We start from the raw sequence: 14,566 nt of genomic DNA, 5'->3' as shown, positions 1-14,566 counted from the left end.
TATAACAAATGTCGCCGATGTCTACGACGGAACCGTCGCCTGAGAATGATCGGGATCTTCAATCGACCACCGTCTCTACGCCGACCTCCACCAGCGCGAAACACCTGAAGAAGATCCCTGCGATTCCTTTCCGCCACTCGGCCACGGAGAAGGAAGGACAAGAAGCAGCGAAGGCCGACGAGGTCCCGCCGGCATTAGCTGCGGAAGGTTCCACGAGCCACGATTCGCCGGAAATCCTTGCTCCTTCTTCCTTAGGTCTCAACCATATCAGGACGAAATCATCTCCGGCGCCGTCTCCCTTACGATTTTCGTCGGCCACGCCTTTGATTCCGACGATTCAGGATGATAAGGACGTCAAGGAGAAACCTAGGGTTGGGGCTGCTGATGCTCGTGCCGATGCCCGTGCGAGATGGCCGATTCCTCCTCATCAACCCGATCAGGGTACCTTTTTGTTCCTTTGGCTCGATCTAGGATTTATGAATTTTCAAACATCGAATCCGAAATTCCACTTGATTGGAATGTTTCTGAGCTTTTCTGCTGCAGATCATGATCCTAATGACCATGATGTTGTTTTTTTTCTTAGGGAAAAAAGTTCAGTGGAGCCAATCAAAATCTCTACGGGTGCCTGCAAATCCCAATCCAGGGTTAGAGGTGAGTCATCTTCTTAATTTGTATGGTTTTCAAATTCACATGCTAATTGCAAAGCTCATTTGATGTTTGATGAGAATTGTTTTTTTTTCTTCTTCATATCGATGCAGACTTCTCATGTAGGTCTTGCAAAGGAAACGCATTCTCCACGTTTTCAGGCGATATTGCGTGTCACAAGTGGACGGAAGAAGAAAGCTCATGACATCAAGAGCTTCTCTCACGAACTCAATTCTAAAGGCGTGCGACCTTTCCCCGTGTGGAGATCTCGAGCAGTTGGCCACCTCGAGGTTAGTATTGCTGCCTCTTTACACTTCTGATGAGCTGAGTTGAGTTTGGGAGGGTTCTTATTATTTGGTTGATGACTTTTTTTTAGGAGATTATGGCAGCAATCAGAACGAAGTTTGATAGACAAAAGGAAGATGTTGATGCCGATTTAGGAGTTTTTGCTGGCTACTTAGTCACCACACTAGAGAGCACTCCAGAATCTAACAAAGAATTAAGAATGGGTCTGGAGGATCTGTTAATTAAGGCTCGGCAATGTGCAACCATGCCAGCAAGTGAGTTCTGGGTGAAATGTGAAGATATTGTTCAGAAACTAGATGATAAACGTCAGGAGCTACCCATGGGAGGCCTCAAGCAGGCTCATAATCGTCTTCTTTTCATCCTTACTCGTTGCAATAGGCTTGTGCAATTTCGTAAAGAGAGCGGTTATGTTGAAGAACACATTCTGGGAATGCACCAGCTCAGTGATCTCGGTGTTTATCCAGAACAGATGGTAGAAATCTCGCGGCAACAGGATCTTCTTCGAGAGAAGGACATCCAAAAGATGAATGAAAAGCATAATCTAGCTGGTAAACAAGATAATCTCGATCAGAACCCGAGCAGTGGAGCTGATGGGATGGAAGTAAATACTGCTAAAAGTACTGATTCTACTTCAAGTTTCCGGATGTCATCGTGGAAGAAGCTTCCATCTGCTGCCGAGAAAAACCGTAGTGCCAATACAACTCCCAAGGCTAAGGGGGAGAGCAAAATCCAGCCAAAAGTTTATGGTGATGAAAACGCTGAAAACTTGCATAGCCCGTCAGGCCAGCCTGCATCCGCAGGTAGAAGTGCTCTGTGGGGTTTCTGGGCGGATCATCAATGTGTGACATACGATAATTCCATGATTTGTCGTATCTGTGAAGTTGAAATACCAGTTGTACATGTAGAAGAGCACTCTCGAATATGCACGATTGCTGATAGATGTGACTTGAAGGGAATAAATGTGAACTTACGACTTGAAAGAGTAGCTGAAAGTCTTGAGAAAATTCTGGAGTCATGGACACCAAAGTGCGGAACACCGAGGGCAATTACTGATAATGCAAGATTATCAACATCCAGTAGACATGAAGATATGGATGAAATCTCTCAGAGATATTCAGATGAAATGATGGATTGCGTTCCTCATTCTGAGAATATATTTTCTCTAGATGAACTCAAGATCTTGAATGAAGTGTCTATGATTAACGGAGCAAAGGACTCGTCAGCAGGAAGCTTGACACCACCATCACCAGCAACACCAAGGACAAGCCAAGTAGATTTGCTACTAAGTGGTCGAAAAACATTAACAGAGCTTGAGAATTATCATCAGGTAAAATGTTTATATTCTATTGTTTCTGCTTCACATTCTAGCCATTGATTTGATATTGCGTAAGTAGACGTCCATGCCTAGACATTTGCAACCGCGCGAATTTCATATCAACAAAGACACGCCAATGAAGAAGCCATCTGCCAATACAGTCATGTTGTCAATTCCCAACTCGACGCTAGATTCAAGGACTCACCATATTGCGTGAATTCTCATTTTCAGCTGCCAGTTCGACTTCTCATAATTGATCCTTATTTTCTCCTTTGAGTTGACAGATTAACAAGTTGCTAGAAATTGCTCGTTCTGTGGCAAGTGTGAATCTATGTGGCTACAGTTCGTTGGACTTCATGATTGAGCAGTTGGATGAGCTAAAGTACGTCATTCAGGATAGGAAGGCAGATGCCCTCGTCGTAGAAACGTTTGGAAGACGCATAGAGAAGCTATTGCAGTAATCATTTTTACTTATCCTGTGTTCTGATCGTCACTACTGTTTAAATGCAAATACAGTCAGGCTGATTTATTGTTTCTCAAATCCAGGGAGAAGTACATTGAACTTTGTGGACTAATTGATGATGAAAAAGTAGACTCGTCAAACGCCATGGCAGATGAAGAAAGCTCAGCCGATGAGGATACAGTGCGTAGCTTACGGGCAAGCCCACTTAATCCACGCGCTAAAGATCGAACATCAATAGAAGATTTTGAAATTATAAAACCAATCAGCCGAGGTGCATTCGGAAGAGTATTTCTTGCCAAAAAAAGGGCAACTGGTGATTTGTTTGCCATAAAGGTTGGGGTTACTAACATACTACTCTTCCAGCTTGGCTCTAGGAATTTGTTCTTAGCGTAACCCAATGTTGTCTAAACCATTGTTACAGGTTTTAAAGAAGGCTGACATGATCCGTAAGAATGCTGTTGAGAGTATTTTAGCGGAGCGTAACATCCTTATATCAGTTCGTAACCCATTCGTGGTATGTAATGTCAAGCAATGTATAATTGCCCTCATGAATACATTTGTGAAAAAACTGTGGTGCTTTCTCTAATGTTTTCTTTTAGCTGTGCAGGTCCGGTTTTTCTATTCTTTCACATGCCGTGAAAATCTCTATCTGGTCATGGAGTACTTGAATGGCGGTGATCTCTTTTCCTTGTTGAGAAATCTTGGTTGCTTGGACGAAGACATGGCCCGCATTTATATTGCAGAAGTTGTAAGGCCGTTTTTTTTTAACTCAACTTTTTGTCAGGATTAAGACTTAACTCTCCCATGATAGAAGTTGAACTTAATCAAGTTCTTTTTCAGGTGCTTGCACTGGAGTATTTGCATTCTGTAAATATCATTCACAGAGACTTAAAGCCAGACAACTTGTTGATCAATCAGGATGGTCACATCAAGGTCTATATCTATTCATTTGAAAGCTTTGCTTTACGCATTCTGATTTGGTGCACATTTCTCACAAAATTTGTTCCATTATAATAATACAGTTGACAGATTTCGGGCTTTCCAAGGTTGGTCTTATCAACAGCACAGATGACTTATCAGGTGATTCATCATTGGGAAATAGTGGGTTTTTCGCAGAAGATGGAAAAGCGCAACATTCAGAAGGCAAAGACAGTCGTAAAAAACATGAAGTTGTTGGAACACCTGATTATCTTGCACCTGAAATACTTCTTGGAATGGGTCATGGTTAGTATTTCACAAGTATATCTTCCTTTCTCTTTCTGTTCATGGACTTATATTATCACTCATTACAGGTAAAACTGCTGATTGGTGGTCAGTAGGTGTTATTCTCTTTGAGCTTCTCGTTGGTATTCCTCCTTTCAATGCAGAAACCCCACAGGTATATTTTCATGCTAAATTTCATCAGATATCAAGACTTAATTTTCATGGCATAACATTTCCTTAATTCATGGGTTTGCAGCAAATTTTTGAAAATATAATTAACAGAGATATACCATGGCCTAATGTGCCAGAGGAGATATCTTATGAAGCACAAGATCTGATCAACAAGTAAGATCACATACCTTCTGCAGATAAATCTCAGAAACTTTAATATCTTTCTCGCATATCTGTACGTTCTCCATATCCATGTTTTGCTGGGATGCATCTTAATCGATCCAAGTGAAACAAGTACTTCGTCTACTGAGAAAATACATGTCGATTGTGGTAACATTGTGCCTATGTTTCAGGCTGTTAATTGAAAATCCTGTCCAAAGACTCGGGGCAACGGGAGCTGGAGAGGTAAAGCTCTCACCCTGTAGCTAGCCTGGATCGATTTTTTTCCACTGTCTCTGAAAATCTCCTTACAGGTGAAACAGCATCATTTTTTCAAAGATATTAACTGGGACACGCTTGCCAGGCAAAAGGTTCTTTCCATATTCTGAACACAAATTAACTTCCTGGTACTTCACTTTTTTATTTTTGTTTATCTGTTGTTACAGGCTATGTTTGTACCATCAGCCGAACCACAAGACACTAGTTATTTCATGAGCAGATATATATGGAACCCAGAAGACGAAAATGTTCATGGAGGCAGCGATTTTGATGATCTTACAGATACATGCAGCAGCAGCTCTTTCAACACACAGGAGGAAGATGTATGACTCTCTTTGAACTCTATCCTTTAGTTCCATTTCTCATTCATTGCTCTGGACCGAAGGGCACACTTTAAGTTCCACAATAAATGTTTATCATGCTCTAAAACAGGGTGATGAGTGTGGTAGCTTAGCAGAATTTGGAAATGGACCGAATCTTGCTGTGAAATATTCCTTTAGCAATTTTTCTTTCAAGGTCAGTTATTTGATCCCAATCTTTGTTTGTAAATTTGTCTAATTTCTGAAATAAGCTCTCACTCTCCCTCTCTTTGACAATGCTGTTTTGTTGTTGTCAGAACCTGTCACAACTAGCTTCAATCAACTACGACCTTGTCCTAAAGAACGCTAAGGAATCAACGGAAGCTTCAAACCCATCTGCACCACGACCCGAAACATGATGAATAAATATATATATATATATAATCATCATCTAACCTCAAGAGCAGATTGGCTCCTGTTCAAGCCTTGTGCTCTTCAGGAATAGGAAGGAAAAGAACCAAAAAAAAAAGTAATAATAACTTGGAAAGCATAGTATTAGCTAGGAAGCAGAAGAGCTATAGAGATTTCATATCTGAATTCTGAAGCCTGAAACATAAAACCCCTCAAGGTTCTTCAAGAATCTCAAGATTTCATATCTGAAGCCTGAAAGCATAGCATTAACTACCCTCTCTCTTTCTCTCTCTCTCCCCCTCTCTCTGTCCTTCTCTCACACATGTATACAAAATGTAACAACTCCGATCCTCTTCTTCTTTTTTGTTTTGTTTGTAGTTGTCTACAAATGATAACACAGACTAAATTAACTTGTTTCTAGGAAATTCTGATGTAAAAAAAGAAAAAATTCTTGAGATTCTTTCTTCAGCAGAACTGTCTCAAGACCCAAAACAGCTGCTGAAACCAATCGTCAACATTAAAACTAAAAAGCAACAACTATTTAGTACTAAACTTTTTATTGAAATTGTTCGTATTAGCCAAGATTTTGATCAGTGCTTCAAAATCTTTATACTGAGTTTGAGAGTTTCCTTGTGGACAACTAACAAACTTCGGTGTTTTGGTTATTGCGTTAATTTACAAATATTTACAGAGTTTTCTTCAAGCTGTATTTCTAACTTAAGTTCTGATTATATACAAATATGTAGAAAAACTTAAGTTCGAAAGTCTAAAATATACGTGTAGGCTGTAAGTCTCAAATGAAAATATGTGGAGTCTATGAACTTCCTAGTGACATTAAAAGTGTTAAAAGCAGGTTTTATTAAATATTGATTAGAAAGTTTGGAAATCACTATGTTTTATTCGTTATTTTGGTGATTTGGTCCAACTACATGAACCTATATATGCGTATATATATAGGATGAAGTCAAGGAACCTCACAATAGTTAACCTAGCTAGGACCTAATAAAACATACTTTTAATCTGCTAATCCTCGAAACATGCAAGTTCTAAATCCTCGTATCCCAAGTCTCCATACTTCAACCACAACGACGACGAAGAAGAGCTTGATGACGTAATGTTGCCGGACAAAAGCATCGTGAGCTCTCCTCCTCCTCCTCCTCCGTCATCATTTTCCATTAAAAAGCTCCACGGCTGATCATCACCGTCCACGTCAGACAACTGGTTTAGATTCCCTGATAACGGTGCTGACGTGTCATTCTGCAAAACCACAGGTACATCATCTTTCTCCTCCTCGTGGTTGACTTTTTGTTGGTCAAACCGACGATGTGTGTTTGGATCAATACCCATTCTTATAAGCTTCCTCTTTATATGAGTGTTCCAATAATTTTTTATATCGTTGTCTGTTCTTCCCGGTAATTCTGCTGCAATCTTCGACCATCTACAAAATGTACATCATTATAAAAATTTTGATATACGTTAACATTTTTGACCGAAAATTTTTTTATATCATGAAAATTGTTTAAAAACATAGTCTCTCAAAGCAAAAATAGTCGAAACTCAAAACCTTAAAGTCTTAAACTCCAATTTTAAAGCATGCACCTTAAAATCTAAACCCTAACACAAAAAGAAAAAGAAAGAAGACCTATTGCCAAGACGAGCATGAAGATCAATGACAAGTTGGATTTCCTCTTCAAGAAAAAGACCTCTCTTGAGATCTGGCCGGAGATAATTGGTCCACCGGAGACGGCAACTTTTGCCGCACCGCCTTAGCCCCGCCAGTTTTGGCACGTCTCTCCAGCACCATCCTCCTCCGCTGCCACGTGTCTTTAAGAAATCAACAAGTTTCCCATCTTCTTCCGCCGACCATGGACCCTTTCTCAATCCAACCTCATCACAACATGGTTTACGACCAACCATTATTACTGTTCTATTTGTTTATTGTTTTTCGAAATCATGAAAGTGATTAGCTAAATTAACTCAAGAGGTCTCGAGAAATGGAACATTTAAGAATTAACACAAAAAGTGGTAACCAAGTTTATCTCAACTAACTAACTATATATATATATACACACGTAAGGAATTTCTTGGCCCTTTCTTTGGGATGCTTAAGATTTTCTTTTTTTTTTTATCAAAAAAAAGATAAATAATTATTATTAATATTATAGCTTGATTTCATATAGTTATCGTATTTAACGATGGATGTTGAAAAGTCGAATATGAATTTCTCTTTTTTTTCCAAAGAAAAATTTGGGACGCTTCTGCCGAGTTATAAAATCATTTGATACATTTCTAATTGAGCTATGTATATCACAATTCGATGTGTAACTTTTTAAAATTTCTAACAATTTGACAATGTGATTAATTACTTTAACGTACTATAATATATAGCGTAAAAAACTTCATATCATAATGTTCAAAACAAGACAAAAAAATACCACCTTAATTTATAGCATTGTTAGCTTTTACAGTTCATATTGGATTACTCATGAATTCGATGACATTTCGTTTACATTTTATATGTACAATTACAAAATTGTCATTTACTCGGCAACGGCTAAAATGAAAATAATAAATATACATATTTTCTCATCTTTTGCAAAATATGCATATATGACATATACTGTATATTCAAAATATATTAAGCTATACCTTTTATCTTATTTCCCAAATCTTATAGTACTTTAGTATATTTGATATTTATCCACATGTTTTAGAGGGGACAAAAAAAAAGATCATGCTACTTGCGTTTTGATCATGACAAGAAAATAATAGAGAAGAAAAAAAGAGAAAAAGAACATGAGACTTCTCTTTGAAGCTTGACAAACTGTAATGATGATTTTTTTAGAGAAAATGAATAATATTTTTTAAGAAATCATTATTAAATAAATTTTAAATTTTTTTGGACGTCTCTGCACACCCCTTTTGAAGAGCAACTGTTTTGTGAATGTATCTCGTATCTCGTATCTCGTATGATCAAGCGTTATAACCTTGTTACATGCATAAATTTATCCAATAATTTTGATTGATCAGAAACTAATTTTCTTTACTTTCCGACAAATTTTTTTTTGATTTCTCAACACTTCTAAGTAGTTGGTAAAAAGAAATATATGTTTGAGTCCATTTCCATTGACACTCATATTTTGCTCGATTCCGTTAGCCAGAATAATCATGTAGTTTGTCTTTGAATGGACATACTATATTGTTTGTATTGATGTCAGTGATAGAAGCATAAGACCAGATTTTGAAGTGAAGGCATAGAGTATGCGAGAAAGTAGAAACAAAGAAGTGAAGAAGGAGAATAAAAAGTTTGTTCGTCCCACTCATCATTGTACGACCTTACCAGCTATTTGCTCAACAAACAGAACTTTTTAACATGCCAATAAATTGCACACAAGAAGACCAGAAACACCATTGAGAAACAAGAAATTTGGTTGTTTTGGGCTTCAACGAGTGACCTCGGGCCGTAACGATATTATTAGACCTTTTAAGTCTTCGATTTCTTCTTATTTCTTAATACATTATACACTTCGGACCCACATACCCCAATTTCCACTTTGTGAATAACTAGGTTATTTATAAAACCAACTTTGTCGGATTTTTGTTAAAGTGAGACTTTTTTTCAATGGAAAATCTATTTGTACGGATGTCCATTGAAATGTTTTCCCACTCCTTTTCAGTCGAAAGTCCATACTATTCATTAGTCTGGATACGCTGCACCCTTTTTTTGACAATACATCAATATCTAGATGATATACTTAAAAGATATACAAAAGAAAAGTTGATTCTTAAATTCAACAAATAAATACATATACAGATATACTTTACGCTTTATACGGAGGGTGGTACGACTGTGCACTTGACTCAGTAATCTCTGGATCACGTTCGTCGATCACATGCTGAGGCGAGAATTATTTGTTAAGTTGTTTTATTGCATTTTATCATGCCTTATTTTGTGGGATTTCTTTCTTATTTTCATCCTCGACGTGTCGTCCTCGTCCCTTAATTATTTTCTCAACTTCCAATTGGACCAAAATTTTTATTCTATTCAACAGTAAAGTATCCACCCATACAATACTTTTATTTCAAAACTCCTAGGGAGATATTTTATTCTCGCCAAAACAGCAAAAACAAACAAAATAGATATTTTAGTACAGTATCCAAGAAGGTGTACCGTTATCATTTGAAACATCTTATCAAAAATCATTTTAAACTTCTTTTCAAAAAATCATTTTAAACTTCTTACAAAAAAATCATTTTAAACCATAGAGGCCAACTACTCTGCTCCGTACCTCAACAGTGCGGTTCTATGTCGGTAAACTATCTAAACAATTAGTTTCATTTCATTAAAAAAAATTATACATCAATACTATAAATTAAAGTCTATAAATTAAGGTCATAACTCATAACCCATACAAATTTGATAGCTAGATTTTCATATTGTTATATGGGAATCTTTTCTTACAAATGCTACAAATGGGAAAATGGAACTTTGTAGAATGTGTACTCATAATAAAATAAGTACGATTATTACGTGATTATTTGGTGTGATTGGCAAAAAAAAAAATGAGTTTGTTTATTGCCGTCCTTGGATAAACTAGTTGCCTAAATTTATTACCCAAAACATTTATTCAGACGTTTAAAACAGTAATGTGATCATTTGATTAGGAGAGTTATCTATGACCGTATCTGGCCACTGTTCGATTATGACAGCGTTAAATAAATATAATCATTATTTCCTTGTAATATATTACGGCTTGATTGGTGGAATTCCTTTATCGCTCCTTTTGTTCTCTTCTTGATCCGAATAAAACGACAAATGTTAATCTCTACTCCGTTTCTAATTATGCTTAATATATAATATATGCATTGATATGATATCTAGCTCACGTTATGATCTGGACCGACGTCGAGTGGACCCTGGCATGATCCTTTTTTATATGAGAAAAAAAAATAGAAAGAAAAACACAATATCAAGCTATTCGGGTCATTTCCAATTCCAGCTAATAATTGAGCCCTGCCCTTGCCCCTGCCCGTGCCCGTGCGCTACTATAACATCCTCCGACTCCGATTGGTTTCACACGTACAGGTTGTCTCGGTAGATTGACATTTGACACAGTAACTCTATTGTTCGATTGAGCAACTCACATAAAATTGTTTATAAAAATAACCTAAAATAACGTAAATTTAAGGATATGTTTCGCATAGAAATTTAATTTATATAGATGTTTACCTAAACTAAATTAAATTTTATCATCAGATTATATAACTTCACCAATTTGAACATATTCCCAAATTGTGAAAGTCTATTCCACTTTCTGTATGTTTCCGTTTTCACAGCTTTTTAATATTTTACAGAGCGTGTTATCAAAAATAGTTATATAAGTATATTCTAGACAAGATTCTACCCACTATAAATATTTAACCCCGACTCTTTCCACAACACAGACTCAATTCTCTCAACTTTACTCTCTCTTTCGCAAGAAACACCAATGGCAAAACAATTCCAAACTCTATTTTTAATCCTCTCAATCTCCTACCTCTTCTCACCGGAGCTTACCGCCGCCACCGCAGCCTTGCCGGCCGGAGCATCGAAAAAAGCCGTAAGCTTCATCCAAGCCTCTTGCAAAACCACAGAATATCCAGCCGTGTGCTTCCATTCCCTCTCTGCCTACGCAAACGCCATCCAAACAAGCCCTAAACGCCTAGCCGAGACCGCTCTAGCCGTTACCCTGAGCCGAGCCCAAAACTTAAAGCTCTTCCTCTCTCGTCTGACCCGTTTCAAGGGCCTTAAGAAGCGTAAAGTCGAAGCCATCCATGATTGCGTCGAGGAGATCAACGATACCATCGACCGTTTGACCAAGTCTGTCCAAGAGATGAAACTGTGTGGGAGTGCCAAGAATCAGGAACAGTTTTCGTTCCACATGAGTAATGCTCAGACTTGGACTAGTGCGGCTTTGACCGACGAAACCACTTGCTCCGATGGATTCTCGGGTTCGGTCATGGATGGACGGATCAAGAACTCGGTTCGGGCTAGAATCGTACACGTGGGTCAAGAAACCAGCAACGCCTTGTCCTTGATTAATGCCTATTCTAAAACGTACTAGTTTAAAACCTAGATATTAAGGAATATATTTTCGTATTATGCAACATATATAAATACATATATTAGTAATGTATCGCTAAGAGTTTGATGTGATATATTTGTCGATTTTGTTAGATTTTTTTTTCTTATGTGGTTTATACTAGTGTTCATGTCTATTTTGAGCTATAAAATTGTAAGAAGATCTCTTTTGGATGATTTTTTTTTTTTTTTTTTGGTAAGTCTTTTGGATGGATTGTCTTATATAAATGTTAGATTAATACAGTCCCTTAAAGGTAAAGTACTAATTAATATTTGGACAAGTTGGCACAGATGTTTGTTTGATAATTCCATATTACACACCTATTTGTTTCCATGCGGCAAGTTGGGCACACACTTTGAAAACATCGATCAAAATGTTTTCACGTGAACATATTTTTCAAAGAAAGAACGGGAAGATAGTTATCAATAACGACTTTCCGACACAAAACATTATTACCTCATGCTAGTTTTTATATACTAGTACCCTTGATGGCCATCATCAATCGTATTTTAATTTGATATTATTAAGGTATGACTGTCTATATTGAAATTCGATAAAATACATGTTATTAGAAAAGAAAAAAAAAACATTAACTTAGAATCTGAAATTATTTGATTTTATAACCTAAAATAATAAATGAATTCGGTAATGATGTTAGAAATATCGGTACTATCAGTTTCAAAAATTTCAGCCACGTGAGATGTCTGATGATAAACGACTTTTTCAAAAGCAGTGTTATCGCTTTCATTCCCTACAAATTACAATACACACATACGGTACGGATGCCATTCGAGCTAATTATTAACCTCTCCCCATAAACAGTTTTTGGCCTGGATGGATTCATGAGAATAGATTTTAATGGAATAGATCAAATAAACGCCTCCCTCAATGAGGCGTCACTTTATATTATCAGTTTTTTTGGTTGATTAAAATATGGATAAGGTTTCGACAAGTTTATTTGAACTAGTAAGAAAACAGTAGTAAACTTCTACTATACAGAACAATAAAATTAACAAACTAAGAACATAATGAGATATGCACAACTTTATTCCCTTTCAATGGCCGATCCCCCACCCAAAAAAAAAAAAAAAAATCCCTTTCATTGTTTCACAATTTGTACAACTTGGCACTTCACATCGTCTACTTATATATGTGTGTGTAACGTGTTTGTTTAATAGTATCAAATAAAGGATAAATATGGATATTTGGGAGCAGACGCAATGATTTGGGGCGAAATTGGAGATCTTGAAAATGACCGTAGCCACATGCAGCTACATTGATTACAAACTAACAAGGATGAATTAAGAACCTTAAATGTGTGGGCTTTTACATTTACGTCTACAATTTGGTTTCCACGATCGCCATCTTTTTTTTTTTAGTGATCATAATTAGTTTGATAAGAATCCATTAAATAATCGTATTTAATTCTCCTAAACTACAACATTTTTAGTGAAAGTCCTTCTACCGAAGTGCTCCTAATTTGGCTTGAGTGGTTTATTCTATTTTAGTGTCTGTACGTCTCAACGTCTAGGAATTGTGCAGCAACTACGCAACGGGAATTTGATTCAACATTTTAGCATTGTATAAACTATAAATTTTTGTTTCGAGTTTGCAATTACAAGCAACACTATTCAAAGCGAAAACATTATAACAGAAAATCTTATTAACTTAAATACGTATTTATAATAATTTAACTAATAAACACAAACATCTTACATTTAGAATGGTCAAGCCTTATTATTAGTTTTAACATGTTAAATATACATATATATATATAGCATTTAAATCCATAGGTATATCCAGAGTATCATTCAAAGGGAGAAGATTGGATATTATCAACCAGCCGACTCCATTTGCATCTGAAAGAGACAACAAGTTGCCTATGGGAATGATCTATCAACCAATCAAGTAGATAATTCCAAATGTTATTAATGCTTAATTAAACAAATGATTATGTTTAGCTCAAAACTACAAATTCCGTACCCCACTAACCAGCATCTTATCCGTCTTACTGGCACATGTTAGATATTTCTCTTTTTTTTTTTTTGTTGGTTCCTTTTCCGCTCTTTTTTAATATCTTCATTCATGCAACCCCATGCCCACTTGCATATTTATCTTTATGTTCTTGAAATAAAAATCATCATAATTCTCGCTATATAACCTCAATTACATAGCATTACCATAAAGCATATCATCATCATCACAATCCCATAAAGCCCATAATAGAAAAAAATGGCTGGATCTTGTAGATTTAATCATCACTTCCTCACATCTCTTCTCATAACCATAGCCATAACCACGCTGGTCAAGTCGGTCCATACAACAACAACAAACACAGAGTTTGTAAAATCGTCATGCAATTTCACACAATATCAAAGACTATGCGTCGCTTCACTCTCTACTCAAGCCAGTCTCATCCAAACAAGCCCCAAGCTAATGGCTCACGCGGCTCTCAACATCACATTAGCCTCGGCTAAAGCCACTTCAGTAATGATGGTGCGTCTCTCGAGAACTAGTCCGCTCAAGCCGAGAGAAGCCTCGGCCATGAGAGACTGCGTCGAGGAGTTAGGTGACACGTTGGAGGAGCTTAGGAAATCCATTGGTGAGATGGGTCAGCTAAGTGGCTCGAACTATGAGCTCTACATGAGCGATGTACAGACTTGGGTCAGTGCGGCTTTGACCGATGTGACTACGTGTACGGACGGTTTCGAAGGAGACGACATGAACGGGAAAGTTAAGGTTTTGGTTAGACGGAGAATTTTGGTTATTACTCAATTAACGAGTAATGCTTTGGCTCTGATTAATCACTTTGCTTCTATTCATGGCTAAAAGAGATTGAGATATGTTCTTTGTTTATATTTTATCGAAGTTTTATGTTGATTTGTATGTGTTTTCGTCTTTAAGATTCCAGAATCAATATGTACCAAATTAAGTGTATCATATAAATTCATTATTTTAGAAAGGATCATCCAACAAAACATTTAATACTAGTTTTTCTTTTCCCTACCTAATGATTATCCATTAATCCATGGATCATTTGCATATTAATTATAAAAACTTAATAATTGTAGAGAAATGAAACACACTTTCCAGTGATAATGAATCAATTCTAATTCAATTTATTAAAATATCTTCCACTGATAGTTTACATTTTATTTTATTGATCTTAATTAATATTAGAAAAATCAGTTTT

At 36.7% G+C, this 14,566-nt stretch overlaps 4 protein-coding genes across 4 annotated transcripts; 3 read left to right on the top strand and 1 right to left on the bottom strand.

The window, feature by feature from the left end:
• The first annotated feature begins 8 nt into the window (after window positions 1-8).
• LOC18012640 (probable serine/threonine protein kinase IRE) lies at window positions 9-5,382 on the top strand. Its single transcript, XM_006394348.2, has 17 exons — window positions 9-441; window positions 584-651; window positions 759-935; window positions 1,022-2,278; window positions 2,551-2,723; window positions 2,813-3,062; window positions 3,151-3,243; window positions 3,337-3,477; window positions 3,570-3,662; window positions 3,752-3,953; window positions 4,022-4,107; window positions 4,189-4,277; window positions 4,457-4,508; window positions 4,577-4,633; window positions 4,709-4,864; window positions 4,974-5,057; window positions 5,158-5,382. Exons 1-17 carry the CDS (start codon window positions 9-11, stop codon window positions 5,257-5,259), a joined length of 3,513 nt encoding a protein of 1,170 aa, XP_006394410.2. The 3' UTR covers window positions 5,260-5,382.
• An 892-nt stretch (window positions 5,383-6,274) lies between these two features.
• LOC18012639 (transcription factor MYB20) lies at window positions 6,275-7,168 on the bottom strand. The gene is made up of 2 exons (XM_006394347.2): window positions 6,894-7,168; window positions 6,275-6,689 (listed from the first exon to the last, which is right to left on the bottom strand). The coding sequence occupies exons 1-2, from the start codon at window positions 7,166-7,168 to the stop codon at window positions 6,275-6,277; spliced, it is 690 nt and encodes a 229-aa protein (XP_006394409.1).
• Window positions 7,169-10,625: 3,457 nt separating this feature from the next.
• Window positions 10,626-11,549, top strand: LOC18013032 (pectinesterase inhibitor 11). The gene has a single exon (XM_006394346.2). It carries the CDS (start codon window positions 10,741-10,743, stop codon window positions 11,353-11,355), a length of 615 nt encoding a protein of 204 aa, XP_006394408.1. The 5' UTR covers window positions 10,626-10,740; the 3' UTR covers window positions 11,356-11,549.
• Window positions 11,550-13,524: 1,975 nt separating this feature from the next.
• LOC18013031 (21 kDa protein) lies at window positions 13,525-14,358 on the top strand. The gene has a single exon (XM_006394345.2). It carries the CDS (start codon window positions 13,606-13,608, stop codon window positions 14,200-14,202), a length of 597 nt encoding a protein of 198 aa, XP_006394407.1. The 5' UTR covers window positions 13,525-13,605; the 3' UTR covers window positions 14,203-14,358.
• The last annotated feature ends 208 nt before the right edge of the window (window positions 14,359-14,566 follow it).

This window comes from Eutrema salsugineum, unplaced genomic scaffold (genome assembly GCF_000478725.1).
Source record: "Eutrema salsugineum unplaced genomic scaffold, Eutsalg1_0 scaffold_6, whole genome shotgun sequence".
In the NCBI taxonomy this organism is placed as follows: domain Eukaryota; kingdom Viridiplantae; phylum Streptophyta; class Magnoliopsida; order Brassicales; family Brassicaceae; genus Eutrema; species Eutrema salsugineum.
Note: the sequence above shows the minus strand (reverse complement) of the source record. Positions and strands in the feature narration are given on the sequence as shown.